This window comes from Aethalodelphis obliquidens, unplaced genomic scaffold (assembly GCF_003676395.1).
Source record: "Aethalodelphis obliquidens isolate GAN/ISIS:26980383/991018 unplaced genomic scaffold, ASM367639v1 scaffold29, whole genome shotgun sequence".
NCBI classification, from domain to species: domain Eukaryota; kingdom Metazoa; phylum Chordata; class Mammalia; order Artiodactyla; family Delphinidae; genus Aethalodelphis; species Aethalodelphis obliquidens.
The window spans coordinates 400,327-427,545 of NW_020837973.1; the positions used below are offsets into that span (position 1 = coordinate 400,327).

At 62.1% G+C, this 27,219-nt stretch overlaps 1 protein-coding gene across 2 annotated transcripts; it reads right to left on the bottom strand.

Annotated features, from left to right (window-relative positions):
- Positions 1-1,078: 1,078 nt before the first annotated feature.
- On the bottom strand, positions 1,079-25,450 carry TPPP (tubulin polymerization promoting protein). Of its 2 annotated transcripts, XM_027125415.1 has the most exons (4): positions 25,366-25,450; positions 11,581-11,898; positions 5,250-5,403; positions 1,079-5,112 (listed from the first exon to the last, which is right to left on the bottom strand). In XM_027125415.1, the coding sequence occupies exons 2-4, from the start codon at positions 11,895-11,897 to the stop codon at positions 4,918-4,920; spliced, it is 666 nt and encodes a 221-aa protein (XP_026981216.1). In that variant the 5' UTR covers position 11,898; positions 25,366-25,450; the 3' UTR covers positions 1,079-4,917. The 2 variants fall into 2 exon arrangements, with proteins under 2 accessions (XP_026981216.1, XP_026981215.1); XM_027125414.1 differs by lacking the exon at positions 25,366-25,450 and having other exon boundaries at positions 11,581-13,718.
- Between the last annotated feature and the right edge of the window lie 1,769 nt (positions 25,451-27,219).

The window sequence follows — 27,219 nt, forward strand, 5'->3', positions numbered from 1 at the left end:
ACTTTAATAGTTTCAGCATTTGAAGTTGTGTCCTTGTGGCAGAGATGTAGGGGCAGGTGTGTCCCTTCACGCAAGACCTTGCTGTTCAGGGGACGGGATGCAGCTGCCGTGGCGTCAGGCTCTGTCCCAACTTCTGAGCTCAGGACCCTCGTCCAGGCAGCCCCAGTCAGTGACCGAGTGACCCCAGCAGGGCCCGGGGATGCCTCCAACAGGCCGCTGACTGGGATCCTGGGCCAGCTTGGCGGTGGTCCGGAGGCCTCCGCTCCTGCGTCCTCCTGTGTGCCTCGGGGGTTGCACCCCCCGTGGACTGCTGACCGCCTCCGAGCGGCTGCGCGGCCCCCCTCATCCTCCTTGGTCATTCCTCATCCTGGCGGCTGAGCTGTTGCCTCTTCTGTGTTTCTCTTGCTTTATCGCCTAATGTAATGGATACATTTTAGTTCAAATCTGCCATCTCATTCTGTGCTATTTGTTCTACTTGGAGGATTTCTTTTCCTGTCTAGTGTTGCCGTTCTTAGATAATTTTCTGTCATTCACATTTTCACCTCTGCAAGTTTAGAGGCTGTGTGCCCTGTTCCTGGTGTGGTATCACAGCACATGTGTGTGTTTATTTGATCAGCACTCCTGACATCATACACGAGCCCCGAGCACGCGACTCCCTGTGCACCCCTTCTGGCTTGCATGTCATGCTTTTCAGGTGCCTTAATGAAATATTTTGTTTAAATGAAATAGTCACTATTTACCTGTAGTTATTTATTGTTTGCCCACTTCTCTCTCACATCTCACTCTCCGTCTCTAATCACTCTCTGCGTTTACAATTTCCTTTCTCACCTGCTGGCACGAGTCTCCCCATCATGGTCTAAAAACGTCCTCATTTTATGTCAGTTTTGATGGCGTCATCCCCGTTTTCAGGGCTGATGTGGGCGTCCGTGATGTGGTTTGTGTCCAGATCCCACTCCCGGCCTCGCACCTGGAGGGCGGCTGGCGCTCCCGTAAGCTGCAGCCTCCCCTGGGTGTGTCCGTGTTACCGTAGTGCCCACGCGACTGCCCGTGCACACAGCGCATTTAAGGACCACAGACCCACGATTCAACACCTTTATTTGTCACTTTACCAATCTGACACAGTGTTAACAACAGGGAACACACGAGGAGGTTTGCAGACAGACAGGGGCTGTTTCACCACAGGTTTGCAAGCCAGGCCTTGCCCCGCAACTGACAGGTGACACCACACCTCGGCCCTACAGACGCCCCCAGAGTTCCTGGTGAGTGTGGTTCTGAGTCAGAGCACCCGTGACGTCCACACTGCTTGTCCCATCACACTGCAAAGTGATGCCCTCATCGCTCCCTAACAGTAAGAAAACAGTGCAAAAATAGATCGCATCTATATATACATTTATTTCCCTTTCCTGAAAAAAACTTAGTACAAACTAGTAGCATATGATCCCTTTCAAGTTTGAGTTATGTGCATCTCCTTTGTTGTTTGGCTTGGTTTGGGGAAGAGAGAAAGTTAACTAAAGCATCTCAAAGTGCAGGGCGACCACCTCCCAGGAGTGCCCGGGGCCACCACTGGCCACACTCTCCACTCCCACGGACAAAGGCCACACCCGAGCCACGGGATTTCACGGAGGGCTCAGTAGTCAGTCAGCAGAGGGAAGCTACTGAGGGTCAGAGTTCCAAGGACATGCTAGCCTTGTGGTGACTTCACAGTACAGCTGAATTGTCAACCTGAGTGGACGGAACAGGTGACAGTGGTGTCCCCACCTGCGTGCACTGTGGGACGGGGTGTGCCAGCTCGCGCGGGAACATTCCCAGAGGAGGGAGCCTGCTGGGTCCTCAGGGGTGGGGACAGCAGCAGCAGCCTCCCCTAAAGGTCCAGGCAGTGGCTGTTGCAGGGTTCGTGGGCCGTGGCGTCTGTGACCGATCTCCCTGCCGCCGGCGTAGCCACAGAAGCAGCCACGGGCGGTGCGCGGTGCGCGGCAGGGCCGTGTGCCGTTGAGGCTTGATCCGCGGCAGCCGGTGGCTGAGCAGGCCCAGGCTTCGGGTGTGTGAGCCTCTGTCCGCTGGGTGCTTCAGAGGGACGCCTCGGCCTGCCCTGAGCTCTCGGCCACTGGGGCGTGGACGTAGCGCAGCTTAGGCGGTGCCGCTGGAGCTCCCCGTGCCTCTTCCTGACTGTAACTTTCATTGGCCTCAAACCTTAAGACTGAGGATACTCGAGGTGTAAAAATACTCCAGTATAAATATAGATCTCTTCCTATATTTTAAACGTACGTAATTTGAACTTCAATTCTGGTGAACTGACCACCGCCTAGGTGCTCATCCTACAGCATTAAATAGAAATAAATAAGTACTGTGGCACGATGTCCTCCAACGCTCGCTCTGCTGTCCCGGCGCTCGGCGCTGTCAGCGTGGTGCACCCTGACCATGGGCCCCTGCTTCCTGCTGGGCTTGCTGTGCAGTTTCCTTCGTTCACAGAGAGACACGTAGTTTCTAGTTAACCACAGTTAGTAGAAGCGAATGGGTGTTGCATAGAACATGCAGCGAAGGCGCACACCTGCCTGTTTGTCCACAGCACCCAGAGCCTGAGGGAGGCACGTGTGTCTGTGCAGAGCTTGGAGCCCGAGCGCCGTGCTGTGTTTGGGCTACACACAGATGCCGTGACGGAGCCGACGGGGAGGGGGCCACCGCTTCCTCCTGCCCTGAGTGGGGAGATGTGTTTCCAGGGCTACCCTTTGGGAAGGAGGCCTCAGGCGGGCTGGGGACACCTGAGACCCAGCCAGACGCCTCGGCCTCCGCAGCTCGGGAGCCCGCGAGCGCGGGGCCGGGGCGGGGGCAGCTGTGTGCGCTAGACTTTCCTTAACCCAAGGGGGAGGTGCCGCCGTAGCCATCGGGAAGATGGGTTTCCTGCTGCGGGTGGCGTTGGCCCCAGGGCGGGGGGCAGCGTGAGGAAGCGTCCCAGGACGCCACTGGCGTGGCTTCTTCTGCTCAGTCCGCCTCCCGTCTGCTCCTGGGCAGGCCAGCCCCTGACCGGCTGGGAGGGCTGGACCCGTGTCCTGCCGCGGGACGGCTGTGCGGGGCGCTGGGCTGTCAGGCAGGCGGAGACCCACGGCGGCTGGGCAGAGGATGGGTCTGGGGAGGAGTCCTGTCCCGAGTCCACAGAGAGGAACCGGCTGGCACTGGAACACGGGCTTTGCCATCTGTGATCAGCTTAGTGCCCACAAACACTCTGCACGTTCAGAGTTCTCTGCAGACGCGATTCCCCAGGTGACTCTTGCCTCTGGAGGGAGGAGAGGAGCCCGGGGCGGGGCCGGCCTCCTGCCTGCCTTCCCCTAGCCCTCGGGCCTGTTTCCTGGTGGCGGATTGGGGGCCTGGCCGGGCAGCTTCGGATCCCCAAGTTTTAGAAACTTCCTAGATGACAGCGATTCACATCTTCGCAGTGTGCCCCGGATGCCTGTGCTCCGTCACTTCCTGGGTGATCGCGCGGTGAGGTGCCTCAAGACGAAGCTGCCCGCAGAGGCCACCACCATCCCGGGGGAGCCCCCCGCCATCCCGGGGGAGCCCCCCGTGCGAGGGGCCCTGTCGGCTGGGAGCGCTGGCCTGAGCCCCTCTGTGGGTGGGCAGGTGTCCCAGGTCCAGCTGTGACCAACGTGCCTGCCGTGGCAGTGCTGGCCTTTCTCACGGCCACCTGTGCCGTGGGCCAGGCCGTGTGTCCTCACCGGCCTGCTGCGCTGGACACAGGACAGATAGTGGCAGGGTGGTTGGGTGCCCGGAAAGCAATCCCTGGGGGCTGCCATGGGCTTTCCCCGGGACCGAAACCAGGACCACAGGGTCCAGAGGGTTACACGCCGGGCTGTGGCCATGTCCATGCAAAGGGACACACCGCCAAGGGCCCACTGTGACAGCAGGAGCCCCACCCCCACCCCGGCGTCTCAGAGAAACCAAACCCCGCAGATGCTACCGGCCTCGGGCCCTCCCCTGGCCTGGTCCTGCCCTGCGGTTTCTGCACTCCTGAGCGGGGAGGACAGGGCAGGCCGCTCACGGAGGCTCCAGAGAGGCCAGAGGAACAAGGAGAGAGCCGTCGCACTACCCGAAGCCTCTAGCCCAGGGCCCCCGGGGTCTTCCCGGGTCGGGGCGGGGACACAGGGGCCGCTGGGAGGGAGTCACAGAGACGGGATATTCTAAGTCTTCCCTGAGCCGTTCTGAGAATAAACATGCATCACTGTTTCCTATTTCTTCTCAGAGACGTGAAATGAACTGCCCTTAGTTTCCATTTTAAAATCTTGTGACGTCACACTTGGAGTCACTTTGGTCGACAGAGGCTTCTTCCTTTGCACGGCAGCCCTCAGCTCGGCGCCCGCCCTCAACGCAGACCTGGCGGTCGGTTTGTGCGTCTGAGCGCGTGTGCGTGCGTGCGTGCGCGGTGTGTGCGCAGTGTGTGTGTGTGCATGCGTGGGTGTGTTTGTGTGCTGGGTGTGCAAGCGTGCACTGTGATGCCCGCCTCCCACACCTCCGTGGTGCTCTCCGGGCCCCACGGTGCCCTGTCTGGGGCTCCCTCTGCTTTATCGGTGCTGCTGGTTGGTGCCTTGGCGCTTGCGGGTCAACACCGCCCCGACAGGGTCTGCCCACCAGCTCCTTTAAAACGCCCCCTTTGCTGCAAACCAGTGGCCAGTGTGGTCTGGCCCCGAGAGACACTTTGGAAAGGGCCATCTGCCCACTTCCTGGCGGGCACGAGGCAGGTGTGTTAGGAAAGGTGAGTCGGGGCCAAAGCTGGGGTGGAGGGGAGTGCGGGCCCGGGTGGGAGGGAGGCAGGCCTGGAGCCTCCGCGGCCGCCCAGCCCCGGGTCCGAGTCCTGCCTGCAAAGCACAGGAATGTAACGAAGTGTGAGGCGGTGGGGGACCGGACGACGGGAGAAGGCCCCGCCGGCTACTTGCCCCCCTGCACCTTCTGGTCGTAGGTGCCGGCGTGCTTGTAGCCCGGCACGTAGCCCGACTCGTCCACCAGGTCCACGCGGCCCGCCCTGCCCTTGCCCCTGCCCGACGGGTCGAAGCGCTCCTTGTGGGAGCCCGTGAACTTGGTGGTGTCCGTGAGCCGCGACACGGTGGGCGAGGAGATGGCTTTCTGCAAGAGAGCGGGGAACGAGGTTAGGGAAGCCGCCAGGGCGAGTCCAGCCCAGGGGCCCAGACCGCGGACGGGGGCCGCCGGCGCCCGAGAACCACGCTTCTGCCTCCTTCCCGAGACCCGCCCGCCGCACTCACCGTCACCCCCGAGATGATGGGGGCCTTGCCCTCGATGAGCCGGTGCACCTCTCGGACGGCCTCCTCGCTGCTCTTGTCTTTGAATCTCTTCTTGGCCAGCTCCTCCAGTGCCTCCTTGAACTGCTCGAATGAGATGGTCCTGCAGGACTTGCCCCTGCAGGGAGAGGGGGCTCAGGGGGCGCCCACCGGGCCCAGGCAGGGGAGGAGGCGCTGAGCAGTCACTGGGCTGGGACCCGCGCCCCACCCAGGGCCCCGCTGACATCGGGGGACCCCTCACCCCACCTCTTTGCCACAGCCCAGAGCGAGTCTGCCATTAAAACACAGAACGTGCCCCTGCCCCGCCCTGGTCTGCAGCGTTGCACCCAATAGTCGGTTGCCATCGGCAATGGCAGCAAATATAAATCGTCTTGGAACAAAGTTGAAAGGAAGCACGTCCTTTATGAACGACTGACATCAAAACACATCGAGGTCTGGTTCTAAAGCGGGCGAGCGTGTGGCCTCCATCAGAGGGAAAGTCAGGGTGAAAAGCACGTCAGATCCCGTGGCACAGAGGCAGCTGCAGTCCTGGCTGCGGCCACCGGCCTGCGCGGGGTCGCCAGGGGGTGGGGGGCACGGTCCCCACTCAGGGACAGGACTGGGGGCCGCCTCCCCGTGGCCGGGGCCTGACCAGCACTGGGCGGGCTGGGGCACAGCCGGGACCCGGGAGCAGCTCCTCCCCCGGAGGCATCCCACGGCTGCCCGGGACCTGGTAGGTCATTCTCGCAATTTCTTTCTCCTCCCTCCCTCCCTGTCTGGCTGCGTTGCTTCACGCGGGCTTTCTCTAGTTGCGGTGGTGAGCGGGGGCTTCTCATTGCAATGGCCTCCCCCATTGTGGAGCACGGGCTCCAGGCGCGTGGACTCAGTAGTTGTGGCGCACGGGCTCAGCTGCTCCGCGGCATGTGGGATCTTCCCGGACCATGGCTCGAACCCATGTCCCCTGCGTTAGCAGGCGGATTCCCAACCACTGTGCCACCAGGGAAGTCCATTCTCACAATTTCAAAATGGCTCTAGACTGGCTCTTGCTCTCTACGAATTTTAACTGAAAAACACTTCTGCCACTTTGGATCTTCCCCAGCTAATCCATCCGGTGAGGCTGTCAATGTTCTACAGTAAGAGGAGGTGGGGGGAGGTGCCCGGGGACCAACAGAAAGGCTGCCTGCAGAAGCCAAGGGGTCGAGACAGTGCAGCCGACGGCACCCAGGGGACCGGCTGGAGAGGCGAGGGCAGAGTGGGAGGGCGCTGCCCCCACGTCAGCACCGGCCGCAAAGCCACAGGGACGGCCGCAGAGCGGCCACAGGACAGTCAGAAACAGGCCACGTGTAAGGGTTTTTGACAAGGTTGCATAAGCCAATGAGTGCAGGTGGAACTGTCCTTTCAGCGGCCGGAGGCTCTGCACAGAGGAAAGGGCCTGGCCTGTGCCCCACGCCGTCTACGAGGTTAACTCAACTGGCCCACAGTCCTGCATTTCTCATAGACCCCGAACCATCCAACTTCTGGATAAGTATCCCAGTGAAACTCTTCGTGACCCTGGCTTAGGCAAAGATTTTCTCAGGAACGACCCCCCAGAAACAGCCAATAAAAGAAAAACAATGAACTGGACTTGACCAAAAATTTTAAAACCATGCTCTTCAAAAGATACTGTTAAGAGAAGTAAAAGGCAAGTCACAGATGGAGAAATCTGATAAAGGACTTGTATCGGAAATACACAAAGAACTCATACCTCAACAACAAGAAAAAAACCCAATGTAAAAAGTTGGGCAAGGGCTTCCCTGGTGGCGCAGTGGTTGAGAGTCCACCTGCCGATGCAGGGGACACAGGTTCGTGCCCCGGTCCAGGAAGATCCCACATGCCGCGGAGCGGCTGGGCCCGTGAGCCATGGCCGCTGAGCCTGCGCGTCCTGAGCCTGTGCTCGGCAACGGGAGAGGCCACAGCAGTGAGAGGCCCGCGTACTCCAAAAAAAAAAAACAAAAGTTGGGCAAAATATTTGAACCGGACACTTTGTCAAAGATCTACAAGTGCAAACCAGCCCGTGAAGGACGCTCCACGTCACTGGGCACCGGGGAAATCAGGTTAAACCGGGATGTGGCCCTGCCGCACACCCACTGGGACAGTGGAAGTAAGCCAGATAAAAGGACACCACGGTGTGGAAGGGTGCAGGCGGCAGCATCCCCCAGAGGTGGGCTGGCAGCCCACGCACAACCCCGCGACCCCTCCTGGGTCTCACTCGCACGTAAACCTGTGCGTGTGTATTGCTCTCCTATTCGTGGGTTCTGTTCAGTCACCAGGACTCCAACAGCCCAGCGGTAAGCGATAAACATGCCTCAGGACGTCCCCTGTGCATGCCGGGACTCACAGGCACTTGACACGTGAGCCTGCGGACACGGGACGTGCTGACCAGCCAGCCCAGGGTCGGGAGACAGCGGAGGGAGGACACAGCCGCAGGGGCCATGGGGAGGACGACCGAGTCGTGCACCAGCGAGGCCACGTGGCGGGTGGTGAGCGGAGCCCGAGAGGCCTGGACGGCTGTCGGGAGGGGCACCTGCACCGCAGGCCTCATCAGAGCCCCCGTGTCCGGCGGTGGGTTCCACCCCTCAAAGCCTGGCTGCGACGCCACAGCGGCTCTGAGGTCCGTGGGCTGGGCCGGGGGGATCCCTTGGCCCAGCTGTCCCGGGCAGCGTGGTCCTGGCCTTGTCGGGGCGGGGAGCCTGGCATCCCTGCTGGTTGCTGACCCGCGACGGCTGCGGGGCCCCGCTTGTTTGTCCTGGGTTGTCCAAGGCGCTCCTGTCTCTATTCACGGACGCCAGGCCTGACTGCCAGCCTGGTGACCGGCCGCTGGGGCACCAGGCACCACCAGTGTGAGTCACTCGGGCTGGGGGCGGGGGCGTGGCCGACGGGGCCTCCATCAGAGGCCGCATTCACGTGGAGTGGGCGTGCGGGCCCAGGGCGCTGACCTGCCTGCTCCACCTGGCGGGGCCGGGTGTCCCCACGTGTCCCCACCGTGACCGCCAGGCAGGGTCTCAGAGCCCGGGCTGGGCTGGCAGGGAGCTTTCCCCAGGGGGCCCCGTGGCCCCCGCTGGAAGCAGTCCCTGGGGAGTTCTCGAATGACACTGCCAGCCTCTTCCCTGGAGACACGTGATCACTTTACACGGCTCCCCACACACAGGGAGCCTGTTCTCCAGAGCGCACAGAACTGGAGGGGGTCCCCCTACCAGACCCCCCCTCCTCTGGCTCAGCGCTGGGGCCAACCAGTGCCCTGCTCAGAAGGCTGTTGTTCTGCTAGAAAGCTGGCCCAGCAGTAATGGGGTCACTGGTCACACACGAGGCCCCGTGGCTTGTGCTTCCCAGGCCCTGTGTCCCCAGACCTCCAGGCCCAACACAGGGCAGGCAGAGGGCTGAGCCCGGCCACTCCCGAAGTTCACCAGGGGCACTCGATGCCAGGGATCTGGGCGGGGTGGGGGGTAGGGTGGGCAGCGCAGCCCTCCGAGGACAGAGGTCTGTGTCTCCAGGGCCAGCGTCATGAAGGCAGCTGGACTTTGGCTAACATGTCCTAGGACGGAGCAAGGGGCCCCCTCTGGACCACAGATAACATGCCACTTGGGGGCTGGAGAAAGCTGACTCCCAGGCTCCCCTGAGCAGCAGAAGCTGGGACCTGGGTGACCTGTCCAGAGAGCAGGAAGTGGGATCTGGAGGGGGAGACTCAGGCACCAACGAGGGTCAGAGGAGGGAGCCTCCGGGATATTCCCATCAGACCCTGGGCCAGCGGGGCTGTGCGGGTTGCCACGGGAGCGCTGTCTGGAGGACCTGGATGCCGTGTGAGGATGCAGTGTGATGTGGCAGCTGCCCACACGTCTGGTACCAGGCCTTGGGAGCGGGCAGACGCCAGCCCCCTGCTCCTGGGCCCCAGGGACCACGCTGCTGGCAACCTGGAAGGAGGCTGCTGACACCCATGTCTGGAGGCCTCCAGGCCGGCCGCCTGAAGGGCAGCTGTGACCCCAACAGTCGGCTACTCCCCAAGCAGGAAAGAGCGTCCTAAGTTCCTCCTGACTTCGCGAGGGCCTAACGCAGGCTGGAGGCTCAGGGATGGGTTCTGGGGACAGATGCACTTGAGGTCATTGAAACCACTTCTGGGTGTTTGGGGAAGGTCATCAAAAGGCCTGTGTGCACTGGCGTCCAACACCGATATCAGCGGTTTGAGGAGCCAGCATGGGCGGAATTGCCCGATTCCTGCCCCCCAAGCCTTGGCCCTCTGTAGACACGCCAGGCAGGCCCCAAGGAGGCCAGGGCAGAAGCCGCTGGATGCCCTGCACAGCTTCGGGAGGCCGGGAGAGGCCCCCGCGGAGGACACTGTGAGACCCCCAACGCCACAGCTGGAAGCACGTGCTGGGACCAGGGCCCCGAATGCCGCAGCCTCACCCACCAGGCTGCGGGGAGGGGCAGGGCAGGGGCGGGCGTCAGGCCCTGAGCGGGCGCTGGGCCCCGCTGGCGTGCCCGGGGCCGCACAGCGCACCCGGCTCTGCCCGCCGCTCCCGAGGCATCCCGCCCGGCCTGGGTCTCTGCACCGATGCGCCGAGCTCTGCGCTTCAGAAGGTTCCCTCCGCAGCCCGTGCGGCAAGAATGGCCCGCGTCCCCGCCCCGGCGTGCGTGCTCCTAACCTGCAGCCCAGACAGGGCTCCAGAGTCACGGGAAACGCCACCATTGGCCAGGAAGCCGGCGAGTGGGGGCCAGGAAGGCCAGCAGAGCCCCCCTCCGCCTCTGGCCTTCCCGCCTGGGCACACACGCAGGGGACCCTGCGGCCCACAGACCCCCCGGCGGGACTTATGGGAACGGGGTCCTGAGTTAATTCCTCCCGCCCTGGGGCCGGGGGGCGGGGCCGGGGGCAGCCCTGGTCCCGGAGACAGCAGTCTTCAATCAAGGCCTGGGGAAGAGCTGCGAGAAGCCTGTTTAAAACTTAACACATAGTAACACGCAAACAAACAAGCGCTCCCATGACGACGGGCCTAAACAGAGGCTGCAGATACCGCGCTGGCGGCAGGGCTGCGGCGCCATGGCAACCGCCCCAAACAGCAACAGCCGTCGCCGTCGGCGACCCGTGCGCTTCCGCGCCCACGGCTCCCGGAGCTGAGGCGCTTCTGCCGCGGCTGCCACCTGCAGCGGCCGCGGTCCCACGACCCGCGCGCCCCACGCTCCTCAGACCCGGTCCCCCAGCGGTGGCTCCCAGCCTGTCCTGCAGGACCCCACGACCCGACTCAGGGCACCACCCCCCGAGGCCCCCCCAGGGAGCACTGTCTCCCTCTCCGTTCCCAAGGGAAAGGTCCCCCGCTGCACAGCTGGGAGGTCCGGGGGACCCTCCCCCAGAACAGGCTCTCCCAAGTGGGACACAGGTCACAGGGACCCCACAGGGAGTTCAGGTCCAGGAGGGCAGAGGGGGAGTAGCCACAGGCTGGTCTTCACTCTGTCTTGACCACGACCCCTGGCCGGGCCGGGGCCGCAGCCGCCCACTTCCCGCGCCGGCCCGCGCCCAGCGAGCCGAGGCAGAGACCCTGGGGCCCAGAGCAGCCGGGCTCTGAGGTGGGGCCCCCGTAGTGCCTGGGCGCCAGGGGCCAAGCCTCCTCCCTGAGTGTCTGAGCAGCGTCCTGCCGTCCAGAGCGGGACCGGAACCAGACGGGGCTCCCTCTCCCGGGGCGCAGGAGGGCCCGTGTGCCTCCACGCACGGGGTCTCCAGGGCCTGTCCAGGGCGTCTGTCCTCCGGGTGAGCCGCGACCGGCAGAGTGGAGACCTGAGTTCTACCTGTGTGTGCATGCACGTGCACGTGTGTGCGAGTCTCCGTGATGCCTCGGGGACGCTGTTGCTGTTCTCAAGGTGTGGTCACAGGGTGTGAAGGGCAGGAGAAGGGGGAGGGGGCGTGTCGATGCCCGGACCACACGCCCGAGCCCGTGTGCACACGCGTGCAGACACACACACGGACAAGCACACGGTGCCCACCGTTCGTCACCCCCGCTCTTCACACGCGAACGTCCCCCAGAGCTGAGGGGAGCGGCGCCACAGACGCCCACCTCCCGGCCCGTGCCCCTGCCCCCAGCAGCCCCCCACGGGCCGGGCTCTGCCACCTGAGACCCCTCAGGCTGCGGCAGCGTCCCTGACCTGGGCTCCCGGCCCCACTGGGGCGTGTTCTGGTTCAAACTCCCGGGCATCTTCTTCCGGGCGGGGACGGCGTCCTGAAGCGTCGCCTCCTGGCCGCCCGAGAGAACGCGGGGCCCCGCTCCCACCCCCCTGGTCCCAGGCGCACACGTACTTGATCTTGCTGAAGACGATGTCCACGTCGGTGATGGTCACGTTCCTGCCGTCGATCACCTGGCAGTCCCTGCACAGCTTGGACCAGTTCTTGCCATGCATCTCCTTCCCGGTGGCCCTGGTGTCCCCGTGCACCGCAAACCTCCGGAAGGCCTCCTCCAGGGCGCTGAGCTCTGGGCCCGCGGCGGCTGCCCCCTCACTGGCACCCTCCGACTCCAGTGACAGCCTCTTGGCTGCCTTGTCCTTCGCGGGGTCCCCTGGGGACTTGGGGGGCGTCTTGTTGGCGGGCTTGGGGGGCTTGGGCCTGCTGTCAGCCATGCTACTGGGAGGAAGCAGCGAGAGGTCACCTGCTTTTGCGGGCGGCTGCCCAAGGCCCCCGCTGCCCGCGGACAGGGGCTGTGGCCTGCCAGGGACAAAGCGTCCATCTGCTGCAGGACACGGCGAGGCCCCTCCAGCCCCGGCGCCCTGGCCGCCAAGTCCCCGACAGTCAAAGCCTCCAGCACAGGGAGGCATGAGCCAGCCTCCTGGGGGCTCCTCGAGTGACACGTTCCCGGGCATCGGTGGGGTGACACCATCCTCGGGGAAGGGATCCAGAACGGTCACACTGCTGCGCCCACCTCAGCGCCCGGCCTGCTGACCAGGGTGCCCCCCACCCAGGGGGCCGAACAGACGTCTAGTAGGAGAGGGAAGCCCCAGGCGAGAGCAGGGGTCTGCGGAGACTCCGAGGGCCGGGGGGCTGCGGCCCGGGCCCAGGGTAGGGGGGCTCATGTTGGGGGGGTGGCTGATGGCGTCAGGAGCCCAGTGAATGCCCAAAGCTGGGCCCGGGTCCCCACGGGGCTGAGAAGACCCCTCCACCTCCAGCAGCTCTGGGGAGCCGGGAGCTGAGCACCAACACCCACCCCCAGAGTCATGGCTAGTGGTCAGCGGGGGGAAGTGGGCAACCTGGCATTGTGGGGGTCCCGAGCAGGGCCCTGCTGAACTCAGGACCTACAAGTTCCCCAAACAGAAAAGGCAGTGCAGCTCAAGAGGCTCAGTGGCTGGTGAGGACGGTCCAGGACCCCGGGGCTCAGGGCAGGGGGACACGACTGGGGATGTGGTGATGAGCTCCAGGAGCCAGCTCTCCATCCTGGGCTCCACGTTTGTAGCTTAATAAAGTAACTTGAAAATTACTTTAACAAAAACAACAGGAGTGAGACCCTACACGCAGATGGGAAGCTCTCCAAGGTGACTTCCTGTTGTGGGGAGAAGCAAGACGGTGGGGGGAGCAGCCGATGTTGGAGACATCGAGGACGAACAGTACCCACGTGTGGGCCTGCACCTCGTGACCAGGCGTCACTGTGGCTGGCTGTGGACGCGGCAAGCCGGAGGCCCCGCGGGCTCCAGCCCTGCTCCCTCCACGTGACGCTTGTCAGCAGCTGGTCCCCGGGGTGGGACCCGGGCCAGAGGTAGGAGGAACAGGTGGGTGGGCAGGTGAGGTGGAGAAACTGTGTGAGTGTCACCTGGCCAGGCCCTGCTGAGGCACGGCTGACCCCGCGGGCTCCGGAGTTGGGAACTGATGAGGGATTCACGGCGGGTGTGGGGATGGACTGCATTACCGATTTGCATTTTCAAATGAGGGTTTGGAGAGAGCAGGGCAGCTGCAAGGTGGGCTCACAGACCAGAGAGGAAGGAGATGCAGGACGGGCGGACCTGGGGATGCCTGCCCCAGAGTGTCCACCAGGCTCCAGGGACCATCCCACCACGGGGGCCCAGCTGTCTTCAGACACCACGTGATCCCCTGGCCCACCAGCCCCTCACAGGCTGTCTGCACCCCAAAAAGGCGCCACGAGGCCTGTGTCTCCAGAATGATTCTCCCTGGCAAGGCCCTTAAGACGCGACTGTCTGAAGAAAAGCCTATAGGAAAGGCGACCCAGGACAGACCCTACATGCCACAGTCACAGCTTCCGCGCGCCATCAGCACACAGCGCCCCCGGCCAGGAGAGCTGGGAATCCATGTTAGCAATGTGCCTGCAACAGGGCCAGGTGTGTCTGTGAGCTGGGCCAGGTGTGCCTGTGTGCTGGGCCAGGTGTGCCTGTGAGCTGGGCCGGGTGTGCCTGTGAACTGGGCCGGGTGGGTCTGTGAGCTGGGCCGGGTGTGCCTGTGAGCTGGGCCCGGTGTATCAGTGAGCTGGGCCGGGTGTATCTGTGAGCTGGGCCGGGTGTGTCTGTGAGCTGGGCCGGGTGTGCCTGTGAGATGGCCTGGGTGTGCCTGTGAGCTGGGCCAGGTGTGCCTGTGAGCTGGACCAGGTGTGCATGTGAGCTGGGCCAGGTGTGCCTGTGAGCTGGGCCGGGTGTGCCTGTGAGATGGCCCGGGTGTGCCTGTGAGATGGCCCGGGTGTGCCTGTGAGCTGGGCCAGGTGTGCCTGTGAGCTGGGCCGGGTGTGCATGTGAGCTGGGCCGGGTGTGCCTGTGAGCTGGGCCAGGTGTGCCTGCAACAGGGCCGGGTGTGCCTGTGTGCTGGGCCGGGTGTGCCTGCAACAGGGCCAGGTGTGCCTGTGAGCTGGGCCGGGTGTGCCTGTGAGCTGGGCCGGGTGTGCCTGTGAGCTGGGCCAGGTGTGCCTGTTAGCTGGGCCAGATGTGCCTGTGAGCTGGGCCAGGTGTGCCTGTGAGCTGGGCCGGGTGTGCCTGTGAGCTGGGCCGGGTGTGCCTGTGAGCAGGGCCGGGTGTGCCTGTGAGCTGGGCCGGGTTGCATGTGAGCTGGGCCGGGTGTGCCTGTGAGATGGGCCGGGTGTGCCTGTGAGATGGCCCGGGTGTGCCTGTGAGATGGCCCGGGTGTGTCTGTGAGCTGGGCCGGGTGTGTCTGTGAGCTGGGCCGGGTGTGCATGTGAGCTGGGCCGGATGTGCCTGTGAGCTGGCCCGGGTGTGCCAGTGAGGGGTGTGCCTGTGAGCTGGCCCGGGTGTATCTGTGAGCTGGGCCGGGTGTGCCTGTGAGCTGGGCCGGGTGTGCCTGTGAGCTGGGCCGGGTGTGCCTGTGAGATGGCCAGGTGTGTCTGTGAGCTGGGCCAGGTGTGCGAGCTGGGCCAGGTGTGCCTGTGAGATGGCCAGGTGTGTCTGTGAGCTGGGCCAGGTGTGCATGTGAGCAGGGCGAGGTGTGCATGTGAGCTGGGCCACGTGTGCATGTGGGCAGGGCCAGGTGTGTATGTGCGCTGAGCCAGGTGTGCATGTGAGCTGGCCCACGTGTGCATGTGAGCTGGGCCAGGTGTAAATGTAAGCTGGGCCCGGTGTTGTTTTAAAGGCAACAGCAACTCTGCCTCTCCTGGTTCCCCTTCCTTGAGCAGAACACAGGTCTGCACTGAGACTAAAGGTGGAGTGTGTGTTCCTGCTTCCGTAGGTGTGAACGCACCTCCAACCCCTGCTCCCCCAAACCAGCTCTCAGCCCCTCGTTCCCAATGCCCCTCCTCATACTGCCCATAATCTACACCCTACCTGCAGACACTTCCTGCGATCGGACCAGGCCTCAAGCATCTTGCCCCTTGGGATCCAGGTGCCTTCCAGCCCCCGGGGCCCCTTCCACCTCCTGGGTCCTCTGGGCCCGAAGCTCCGGGCGGGTGTTGAGTGCACCAGGATGGCCAAGGCTCGCTGGAGGGCGGCCTGGGGTGGGGGCTCGGGGGTGGCGTGCTTCTGGGGGGCAGGATGTGGGCCACAGGATGCGCATGTCGGAGAGCTGGGACCCGCACAGGGGACTCCCCACCTCCCAGGCCCTGAGGGGGCGCTGCTCAGGCCTCAGGCCCCGTCCCGCCGGCCTCCTTGACGCCAAACCTCCCGGAACTCAGAACCCTGCTCCACCTCACGCTGAGCGAGCTGGGCCGGCGGCACGGGGGAAACGCGGGACACGGCCCGGCCACGGCGCCCGGACCCCACCACAGGCTCTGCCGGGTCACCGGGCATCGCACCCCAAGTCCGGGACCTCCCCGCAACACAGCCACCCCACTGGCGAGCCCCCTACTTGAAGGGTCAGGGAGCCGGGGGGTCCAGAGGCCTCAGCGCGCTGTGGCCGCCGGGGCGCCCTGGGGGTGTCGCTGACGATGCACTAGGGCTCGACTGGGGTTCTTGTCACCGACCTCGTCCTAGAGGCTGCTCGGGACCAGGAGACCGGCCCGCAGGTGGGAAACGGCTCCCGGGACAGCGGACGCCGCAAGGAATCTTCTGGAGCCGCGAGCCGCGGTGGGAGCCCTGGGCTCTCGAGCTCCTCAGGCGTCCCTGGTCCTCAGCCCCGTCGGCCCGCCCCACGTGCCGCCCTCCTGCGCTCTCAGGGCCGGCATGATGCCAGCGCCCTCCAGATGTCTACATCAAGCTGGGCCCAGGGGCGGCACCCTCCACCAGGGCCAAGAGCCCAAGTCCCTGAGCCGTGGCTGCGCCTGCTGATGTGATACCGAGGCCTGGGGTCCAGCTGAGACCCCGCTTCCACGCAAGAACCACACGGGCCCTGGAAATGCCAGGTTCCCGAGCATCTGACAAACTAGCCCTCCTTGGACCTCGACGGAGCGCCTGACGCTGACCGGGCTGACAGTCTGCTGAGCGCACCTGACCTCGGCTGTGCAGGGGCCTGGCCACAGAACGCCGCTCGCCGGATGCCGCCGGATGCGCGGAGGCAGCCCAGAGGCTCTGCGCCAAGTGCGGGAAGGAGAGGAGGAGAGAGTGCAGGGGAAGCAGGCGCCTCCCAGGGCAGCCCAGCCCCTTCGGACGGCTCAGCCCACCGGGCCCGGTCCCAGGACTGATGCGGACGGAAGGGGCGAGGGCATAACTGCAGCAGCCCCCAGGTAAGTCCCAGGCACAGCTGCTCCGGGGCCGCACAGGAGGCCAGGGCGCCTGGTCAGCCGGTCCCGGGGAGAACCTCCTTGACCCCTGCCGGGTGGGCGCGCTGTACCCGCGCAGCCAAGATGAGGTGGGCGGGTGAGGGTTAGGACAGAAGATGCAAAAGACCAAGCGGCCAGAAGCCGGGGGGGATGGATGCCGTCGCCTCCCCCTCCTCCCCTCCGTCCACCAGGGCTCAGGCCCCCAGGTCGGGGTCCAGCTTCGCCCTCGGTGCAGCCCCTGGAAGAGGCACAGCCTCCGAGTGAAGAGCGCGAGCGGGAACAGAGGCGTCGGGCCTGCACACCCCTGGGCCGCCGGCCCGCAGCTCTGCCTCTTTATTCCAGAGTCCCTTAGAACACAACACAGCCCTTTGGCAACTGTTCACATTTTAACCATAATACGGCCACCACTCCTCGGCTGCCCAGCACTCGATGTGAATGACCACTCGTCCCAGGCAGCGGGAGCCTCCCAGGCGGGCACAAAGCGGTCTCTGAGTGCCTGCCCCGCAGAGCAGACGGTCCCAGGAGTCTCAGGCGTGGAGGCAGCCCTGCCGCCTCGGCGCTGCCTTTCACAGTCCCTGCAGGGCCCCCGACAGGACGGGACGAGCGGCCACACCGTCCAAGCAAGATGCCACTCGGTCCCGGGTCACACGCTTCAGGCCGTAGGCCCGGAAAGGCCCGTGGGGTTGGGACCTCCTGCACTGAGGCTAGGCCATCCCTCAGGGCAGCCTGGGAACCATAGTCACAGCCACACTGTCCCCTGCGCCCAAGTCAAACGCAGTTTCTCTGGGACGAGAGGGAAGAAGGTGGGTAGCTGAGCGGGTGCCTTCCTGGGGGCCGTGGCCATCCTGCGTCCCGCACCGTCCTGCAGTGAGATCACCGTGGGAGCCGCACCCTCGGGCCTCCTCGGGGCTCCTGCTGGTCGGGCTGGCGGGGGAGGGGACGGGGGCGGGGGGAGTAAGGGGCCAGGACAGGTTTGCCACCCCAGCCCCTCAGAAGAACTGATGCGGACAGCAGGAACTTCTCTGGGTCACCACGAAGCTGGGGCTTCTCGGGGGACTCACTCCGTTGGGACCCTTGGCCTCCCAGGAACCATATCCTGGGCCCCCCAGTCCCCCGGTCCCAGGGCCGGTCTCTACTGTTTGTCAGAATGTTTCTTACAAAATCCAAGAACACGGCATCTGCAGCCAACCTGGGGTCAGGCGGGCCCTGTGCAGGGCACGTGTAATGGGTGAATGGTGGCCCCGAGCCAGGTGTGTCCACGTCCTCGCAAGGTGGAGGAACCTTGTTTGGAAGAAGGGTCTCTGCAGACACCATCAAACTAACGATCTCGAGATGGGTCCACTCTGGACCAGGGTGGCCCTAAGTCCATTGACAGGTGTCCTTACAAGGGAAGGAAGAGGAGACACACAGACACAGAGAAGCCACGTGAAGACGGAGGCCAAGACGGGAGGGACATCGCCACAAGCCCAGGGATGCCCGGAGCCCCGGGAGCTGGAAGAGGCAGGAGGGACCCTCCCTGGTGCCTCTGGAGGGAGCGCGGCCCCGCGACACCTCAATCTCGGACTGGGAGTCTGGACTCAGAACTGGAAGAGGACACATTTCTGTAGTTTTCATTGAAAAGTCTGTGGTCCTTTGTCACAGCAGCCCCAGGACCCGCACACAGCAGGGACACCAGAAGGGGGTCCCTGCCCCAGAGAAAAGCGCCTGCAAAGGCCCAGAGACGCGAAGCCTGGGCGGCGGCACAGAACCCAGAGGCGAGAGCGGGCAGAGGGCACTCCCCGCAGACAGGGTCTGGCCTCGAGCTGGCGTGCACATGAGACCCTCAACAGGAAGTCTGTTAGCTCCAGGAACGTGGAGCTGCCCGCGGATGGCCTGGCCTCTCCCCGACGGCAGGCACCCTGCGGTCACCACGTGCCCGCACGGCAGGTCCTGGCGCCAGGCCTCTCAGGAGCCCACAGCGTGGAGGGCAGGCCGGGGCCCGGGGAAGCCAACCGCAGGGCCAGGAAGAGCAGAGGGGCCTGCGGGGAAGGGCCACTGCCTGGGTCTGACGGCTGGCAGGTGGGGGACAGCGTCGCCTGCGGGCCGCGAAGCCTCTCCTACCCCCAAGCAGCCGAAGAGGACAGCAGCCGGCACAGGTGTGAGGCGCAAAGCCAGAGGCAGCCCGAGGGTCTCCGAAGTGGCCTGCAGCCCAGCCCTCACTCCCCGCCCCCGCCAGACAGCTGGGAGGCTTCCCACCAACCACGGGGACTGAAAAGCCCCAGGCCCCCCAGCCGGGAGGGCAGGGCACCCTGAACAGACCAGCCCTGCCCTGGGGGTGGACGGACGGGTGCCGGGAGTCAGCGGCGGTCAGGCCGGCTCCCCTCAAGCCCCAGCGTGGATGCAGGGATCTGGATCGCTGGTGCCCCAAACACCGGCAGGACACACACAAGCACTCCTGAGGAGGAGACGGCCACTGGAGACGGAAAAACACAATACACACATGATTAAAAAAAACAGCAGGCCCAAGAGGGGGAACAAGTGCCAAGAACTTGCAGAAACAACAGGAAGCAGAAACGACGAGAGGTTCCAGTTACTGGAGCTCAATCAGACACTGAGCTCAAAGTAACTACGTGCACCGTGTGCAAAGAAGAAGTGGGCAGTGCGCGCCGTGTGCAAAGAAGAAAAGGACAAGATGAGGAATTCCCACAAAGAACGGGAGCTGTAAGGATGCAGGAGGCAGATCTGAAAAAAGAACACCTTAGAAATTCTAGCCCTAGAAAGCACGGTAACTAGAATTCAGAACTCAGTGGATGGGTTTCACAGCAGAGCAGATTAATGAACTCGTGGATCAGAAAGAAAGAAAGAAAACAGCCAGACGTGGTGGAAATGCGTGTGTGCGCGCACATGTACATACCTATGTGCGTGTGCATGGTGTACACACACAGGAAAATCGTATGTGGGTACACCATCACATGTGAGGTAAGCTGACATCTAAGAAGTCAGGAAAAAACCTCAGCAAATCAAGGACAAAGGCGTTAGAAACAATGAAGATAAGAGTAAAAATTAATAAAAAAGAAAACGAATCTATAATACAGAGGACCAACGACATCGAAAGTTAATGCCTTGCAAACACTGATAAAATTGATAAATACTGGGGACGTTAATCAAGTAAAAAAAAGGGAAAGTCAAAAGTATCCAATATCAGAATGGAAAATGAGGACATCCCTACAAGCTCTACAGATATTAAGGGATTAAAATATAATAAGAGAATATTATAAACAATTTTAGACCAACATGTTTGATAATTTAAATGAAACAAATTCCTAAAAAGAAAACAAAAGCCATTTTACCAAACAGTAACAAGAAGAAATATGTTCTTATCATTGCTCTTGTATTTATTACTGATTCTTATAATTATTGAGGGTTTGAATTCTTATTTAAAACCCTTCTCACAAAGAAAACCCCAGGCCTGGATGACTTCACCAGCAGATTCTTCCTTACATTGAAAGAAGAAACAGTGTCAGTCTTACAAAATTCTTCCAGAGAAGAGTAAAAGATGAAACACGCCACCCCGACTCCTTCTGGCTAAAATAATCCCGGTACCAACACCTGACAAGGGCGTTACAAGAACAGAAAAATCTACGCCAATCTCACTTACAAACACAGATACAAAAACCCTAACCAACATATCAACAAACTGAATCCAGTAATAGGTAAGAAGGATCAATACCTTATAATCAGGTTTGGTTTACGCCAGGAGTGCAAGGTTCGTTTAACAGTAACTTAATAGAATTCATCACATAACACAATACAAAGCGAAAATCATATTATCCGCTTAATAAATGCAGCCAAAGCATTTGATGGATTTCAGCATTTATTCACCGTAAAAATTCTTAGCAAGTTAGAAAAGGAAATAAATGCCTTAATTTGATAATGGGTACCTACGAAAAGCTACAGAGTCATCACACTTTGAATATTGAAAAGTTTTCTTTTCAAACTGGAGTAAGAGAGAGACGCTTGCCTGCTATCACCACTTCTACTCACTGCGTCAGTGTGGTAAGATAAGGAAAGGAAATAAATATGATATAAACATAGGAAGGAAGAAATAAAACTGGCATTATTTGCATTGCTATGACTGCGTACATACGAAATCCAAAGGGATCCCAGGAAAACTATTAGAATCGAAGCGAGTTTAGCAAGGGTTCTGGATACGTGGTCAACATGCAAAAATGTAGCAGCAAAACCAGACGATAAAAGGTATTTAGAAATATACCATTTAAAAAAAAGTGAGGAAGTATGAATTACCTAGGAATAAATTTAACAAAAGATGTGCAAGACCGTCGACACAGAGACCATGAAGCGTTATTCAAAGAACAGTGGTATTATGAACATGGATTAAGTCTGAAATACAAAGATGTCCATTACCCCTAAATTCATGCACAGTTTTAATTTAATCCAAATAAAAATTCGAACACTGTTTATGTCTGGGTAGCGAGACAAGCTGAATGTAAAATACACACGAAAAGGCGAAGAACCATGAATTAACCAGCGATCTTGAAGGAAGAACAGGGGGAGGGTTTGCCCAGCGGTTTCGAGACTCGCTGGAAAGTTCTGGAAAGGAAGCCAGTGTGGCGTGTGGTCCTGGTACAAGGACAGAAAATAAACCACCGGGCAGAAGAGAGCCTCCAGTCCACCCGCACAGGTGCAGAGACAGTGTGGACAACAAAGGTGGTCCTGCAGGAAAAGCGGGGAGGAAAACTTTTTCAACAAAAGAAGACGGGCTGACTGAACAGACACATGGAGAAAAATGGAAATTAATTCAGGTACAGATTGAAGCGGGAATGGCAAAATCATGAAGCCTCAGGAAGGGGATGCTTGAGAGTATCTGATGTCCTGGGTGGGAAAGACTCTCTACACAGGACACAAAACCCACTACCCCTAAAGGAAAAGACTCTTAAATGGTACCAGATTAAAACTCAGAACTTCCATTCATCGGAAGATACAGCACTAAGGAGTGAAAAGGCAGCTGTCTCTTACATTGCCGTCTCCAGAGTCTAGAAGGAGCCCTGCGGATCCACCAGAAAGAGGCAGCTCTAGAGAAACGGGCGAGGGACTCGAGCAGGCCCGGCACATCCAGACACCCAGGCACCGGCGGGGACGCCCGGCTTCGTTGCCTTGGCCTGAAACGCAGGCGCTGGCACGCACCCTCCAGACGGCCACCCGCCAGGAGGCCACTGCGCCCTGCCCGCTGCCGGCGGCTGTGGAGCGCGGCCGCCAAGGGGCTTCAACTCCGGGGAGCCGCCGGTCCCATCGGCTAAGACGGGGCGCCGAGGGCCCAGCAGAAACATTCGCGCGTGTTCTCCGAGGAACACGCACGGGGGCTCCAGGCAGCCACGCCAGAGGATGGAAATAACCCCAAGGCCCGTGGCCCACACAAGGGATCGGCGGACGGTGACGGGTTCACGGAGCGGAGCGTGCGCCGGCTCCACGCGGTACTGCCCGAAACGCGCCAGCACGGCAGAGCAGTGCTCTGAGGTAGGAAGGCTAAACACTAAACCGGAGGCGGGGGGAGCAGGGTCAGGTAGGAAAACCACAGCAAAAGCAGAGCCCCTCCCCAGGAACGGGCGGGGGGGCAGCCACAAGCCCTGGCAGGAGGAAGAAGGCGCGGCCTCGGGACCTCCGGAGGCCTGGGGGCCGAGCAGCCAGCAGGGCCAGGGCGGGGGAGACGAGGCCCAGATGAGCTGCGGCAACCGCCTTCCCAGGCTCCGAGGCCCACGGCCCCCCGCACCCAGAGGCAGTGGGAGTGTGAGGCCTGAACGAGGCCCCCGGAGGATGCTGGCTTTTGTGACATTTCCACTGGAGCGAGAGCTTCCCGGGGCTGACCTGGCCGGGCTCACCTGGCACCTGATGCCTGTTGAACAAATGGGTGCAACAGGGTTACAGGATGAGACCTTGGGAATGTGGCCCAAAGAGGGGAGACGGTGCTGGGACAACTGGACACGGGACATGCTGGGGACACAGGGGGACACTGTGCCGTGGGACACAAGGCGATGGGCAGGAAAGGGGTCCAGGTGTTCTCAACTTTTAGGCTTGAGAAAAGGTAAGGACCAGTCCTTCCCTTTCACAAATCTGATTAAGAAAAGGAAAAGTGGGCACGAACGTGCTCTTCGGAGGGTGAGCCCACGCTCCCCCTGCTGATGGGGGGGTCGCAGGACACACTTGGGCTTGGTACCGAACTCAGAGCACCATCATTTCCTCACACCCCGTGAAAGACTTTCTACATTTCTTCACCAAAGAAGGTCCTACATTTGGACACTTATACATTACATTACAATTGAGCTTCACTGCACGTCACTGCACGTCCCGTACAGTTAAAGGGGAATCTGCAAGCTCAAAGCAGCCTTGCTTCCCTGTCAGCAAACGAGGTTGGAGACAGCGTGCCCGTCCCTGTGGGGAGCTGCCCCTCCCCCATACGCCCTTCTCGGGGGCTGCAGATCACAGAAGCCGCACCCTCCCCTGTCACCCCAGCAGGGCCAATCAAAGCCGTTTCCAGGAGCTGCCATGTGGATACGGCTGAGGACGCTCCCCCTCCGAAGAGGCTCTGCTGAGCTGGGGCTCGTGGTGGGTCGCTGTGGGCTCTGGGGGTGCCGGCTTTGGGGACTCCATGGGTTGTGACACCGTGGTTACCTCCCCACCCAGAGAGGAGGCTGGTCTCCCCAGGAGGGGCTGAAGAGGGCGGCGAGCCCACACGGGGCGCTGGAGACCACGTCTGAGCCCCAGATGCCGCTGGGCCCCCCCCCAGGCAGCTCCCCACCTTCCTGCCCAGGAAACACCTGCTGCTGAAGCAGTAGGAGTTGGGCGCGTGTCAATTCTCCTGCCTAATCCCAGCATCTATCTGGTCCAGGGTTTTGGGCTCAGGTGGCCTCTGCACGGTGCCCAGCACCCTCGGTCTGGGGTGGTTTCCAGATGGTGCCAGGCTGGGCCCAGAACACGGACCTCCTGACCCAGGGAGGCCCTGATACTTCAAGGTGCAGTGGGGGCTGTGCCTCATGGCCCCAGTAGCCCCAGATGGCGTCTCCCGTACGTGCTCCTCTGGCCTCACAGCAACATCACCAGCTATAAATAGCCCTGGCGCTAAGCCAGCAGGCCTCTCCCTGAGGAAGCTTCTAATTCTCAGCCTCTTCTGCAGGGAGCGGCTCCACTGCCCACCAGGGAGGGAAGCCACGAGGACGCGGCCCCGAAGGACAGTTTGGCTGCTCAAAGGTTTTCTCTTAATCCTCAACCAGTGACGAGTGATTTTAATTTTCTTTACGAAATTCTCCCGTGATTTGCACATTTCCCACAATGAGCATCTATAACCTTGTATATCCTTAAGACAGCTTATTTATTGCAGCTTCAAAGGGTTCACGAAGATCTCAGCCAAACAACGCCGAGGAGATAAGAATTCGGCCAACACAGCTTCCTCTAATCTCCACCACTTCGTCATTCCAAAAAGATGGAGAAGAATTTTTTAATGTAGTACATAAATTAGGGTACCTTTCTGAGTCACAGATCCTTCCGGAAGTCGTGGAGGCCCTTTCCCCAGGAAAACACACGAACCCTTGCGTGGCACACATTTTGCAGATGCCCCCAGGAAATTCACCAGTACCCCCTTCCCCCATCGCTCATCACTGAGCCCTGGGATTCCAACCATGTGGTGGGAACAGGGGCTGGTGCCAGAGGAGGCATCATGGAGTCCAGTTTAAGGCACTCGCAAGGCGCCTGTCCCAAGGCCCCGCCCCTCCCCCCTTTCCTGCCCGCTCCAAGCTCTCCCTCCCCAGCCCCATCGCTCCATCCCGGATGTGGTCCTAGTGCACTTGGAGCTCGGGTCAGGGTTTACTGATCACCTCCTAGGCGGCAGGGGCTGGCCCAGGCCCTGGGGAGGCCACCCCCAGCACACCCTCCCTGAGAGACTGGCCACAGGGAGTCCTGGGAGGTGGTGGTGGGGGCCATGGGAGCTAGGTCTTTTATCGTTTATAAACGTCAGATGAATTAGCCAGTAAATACACAGACGGATGACAGTATAGCCAGCTTAGCCTAAAAAGTGTCCCATCATCAGAGAGCACAAAACGCCTATCAACACAGCAGTCACAGAGAAGGTTTTCTTCCCACCTCATTTCAAGGCTTCATTTACATAACTGAAACCGCAGAATAAAGGGCTTCTCTGGATCCTCCTTCAAGGGCGGGGCACTGGTCCCCAGGGGCGTGTGGAAAAAATACACTGGCAGCCAACCTCTTTATCTTGATTGCCGGGTTCTGTGCCCACATGCGATAAGAAAACAGAACACCCCTCCGGGGATGCTTCTGGATTTGCCAAGTGTAGGCCTGACCCTCTCACCTGCACCGATATGGCGACGTTAATGCCGGACCGAGAGGGGCGGCCGAGTTCTCGCCAGAGGATCACGTACATTCTCGGCCCGTGGACACAAACGGCCCTTTCTGTGGCCCTGGGTCTCCTAAAATTCGTGCTGTATGACTGGCTTCATTTCAAACCCTCTAAGCCCTAATGTCCCGCCGTCTCGCTGGCAGCCGCCACCCCAGGCCTGGGCGTGTGAACGGTGTTTATGTAGCAGGACACGGAGAGGGAAGGGGCTGCAAGGGGCTTCCACTGTCGCGTTACGCACCGACGCGAAGAAAGGCCAAAGCGCCTCATTTAGGGCCCAATTATAAACCTGTCCTTTTCATCTCCGGTCGCTCCAGCCCGCGCCCCCGCGTCCCCAAACCCGCGCCCGGACGCAACCACGGGGGCCCGAGCGCCGCGCGGATAGCCGGCAGCTCCGGGGCGCGGGGCGCACGGACGCACTGGGCCTCGGGGAAGGGGCGCGGGCGGGCGCCGGGAATGGGTAGCGCGCCCCGGCCTGCGGGCGCAGGTGGCAGGAGGAGCAGGGAGGCCTGCGCGCCGCGCCCCGGGACGGAGCCCCGCGGCCCCTTACCTCGGAGATGCGGCGACTGCAGCGGCGGCGCCTCCGCGACTCGCGCGCGAGCGACCCGGTACCCTGCCTGCGCTCGCGCCGCAGCTCCCAGCCCGCCGGCTCCGCCCCCGGCCTCAGACCCGCCCCCAGACCCGCCGGCGCGCCCCCTGGCTCCCAGTTTCCGCGCCCGGTCCGCCCCACGCCCTGCCCTCCCCGCGCTCCCATTGGAGAACCCGTCCCAGGACCCGCCCCCAAGCCCCCACTGGCCCCCTCTCGGACCCGCCCCCCCCAGGCCCGCCCCGCACTCTCTTGGCGGCTCCGCCCCGCCCCCTCCCTCCCGGGCTGCCTGGCGCACTGAGGCCGTCAGAGCGCGGACCCTGCCTTACAAGGCGGGTCGGCGCTGGCCCCAGGGCCACACGGCTCCGCGGGGCGGGGTGTCGCCCGTGCGGTCCCACCTGGCCCTCCGGGACCCCGGACGCGGGTCGACGGATGGGCGCGAGGACGGGCCTCCCGGCTGGGGCGGCCGGGCGCTGGCCTCTCTGCGGAGACGCTCGGGCCAACGCTGGGGTCCGGGGTGGCCGGGCTCGGGCCCCACGGAGGGGAGCAGGGTGGGGCGGGGAGTGGGGCCGCCCCGCGAGAGTTTGGGGGACAGTGGGAGGGTGAGGCGAGCGCCTGGCTTGGGTGGGTCAGAGGCGGGGAGGCGGGTCCGTGCCGGGCCCTGGGCGCGGTGCGCAGCTGGGACGCCTTCCCGGGGGCAAGCGGCGGCGCCCCAACCCGGGCCCCCACTCCAGCTGGAGGCGGGCCATCTTCCTGCGTCCGACCGGGGCCTCCGCGGGTTACCTGGGTGAAAGCAGCAGACCTCAGAGCCTCTTCCATGGTCTCTTCCTCTCTCTTCTCGGTACACCTGCTGCCTCCTCTCCACCAGGCAGGCTCTGCGACAGGAGGGGTGGGTTCGGAGACAGGGCGCGTCCCCGCCTTCACCAGGAGGTTGCTCAGCCGAAGGTTCTGGGGCCGGGGTGACAGGGAGGTTCTAGTACTGAGACTTGGGGTGCAGGGGCCTCCCTCTCTATCCTCCAGGACCCCCTCCAGTGGAGTGAGCCGCCCCAAGCTGTCCAGATGCCCGGGCTCCGGGGGGAAGTGTGGCCTCTAGCGTCACTGCTGTAGTACCTGGAGCTGGCCAAGGAGCCCACCGCAGGCCCTGTCCTCCCCTCTTGGCTGCAAAGTCCCCCACCCTGAGCCTTATACATACACACCTCCATGGCCCATCTGGCCACAGACCTCACTCCTCCCCCCCAACCCCAGGCTCTGTCCTCCATCCTGGCTGCAGAGACCCCACACCTGACCCCAGGCTCTGCCCAGCTCTCAGGTCTCTTCTGAATCGGAATTGCGGGGAGCAGCTTCCAACTTCACCTGGGATTCCGGCCGGGCCAGGCAGCAGAGGAAGCCGGGGTGCTGAGCCAGAGAAGGGGTGACAGGTGCTGCTGTCCAACAGATCGCCCGCCCCTGGGAGAGAGGATGCGGTTTTCTCGACCCTTCGGGAACCAGGGACAGGCAGGCTGAGCCCGCCCGTCCCCACCGTGGTCCTGGGCTGAGGTGCCTTCCTCTCAACCCCTCTGGTTTCTGCTCCTGCTGAAAACCGGCCGAACATGGGCTTCTATTTCTCGTTTCTCTGAAAACTTTCACGCTCTGGACACCAGATAAGTCCAGAATCTTAGAGTCGGAAGAACAGGGAAAGCAGGGGGCCCCCCGAGGCGCCCCCCGTGACCTGCGGTCCTGACTCTTTAGGTTGAAGCTGGGCTGCACCTTCTCTGTCCCCCACAGCCCCGAGCACCGCTGAAGTTACTGTTAACGGTGCAAATGAAAGAACGAAAAGCA

What these genes read in the sequence shown, in the direction of transcription:
- TPPP (XM_027125414.1), bottom strand. Translation starts at nt 12,137, where the DNA reads ATGCCCGGGAACGTGTCACTCGAGGAGCCCCCAGGAGGCTGGCTCATG. An exon ending in ATCGTCTTCAGCAAGATCAA is followed by an intron (nt 5,404 to 11,580) that starts GTACGTGTGCGC and finishes CTCTCCCTGCAG; the next exon opens with GGGCAAGTCCTGCAGGACCA. An exon ending in CCATCATCTCGGGGGTGACG is followed by an intron (nt 5,113 to 5,249) that starts GTGAGTGCGGCG and finishes GCTCTCTTGCAG; the next exon opens with AAAGCCATCTCCTCGCCCAC.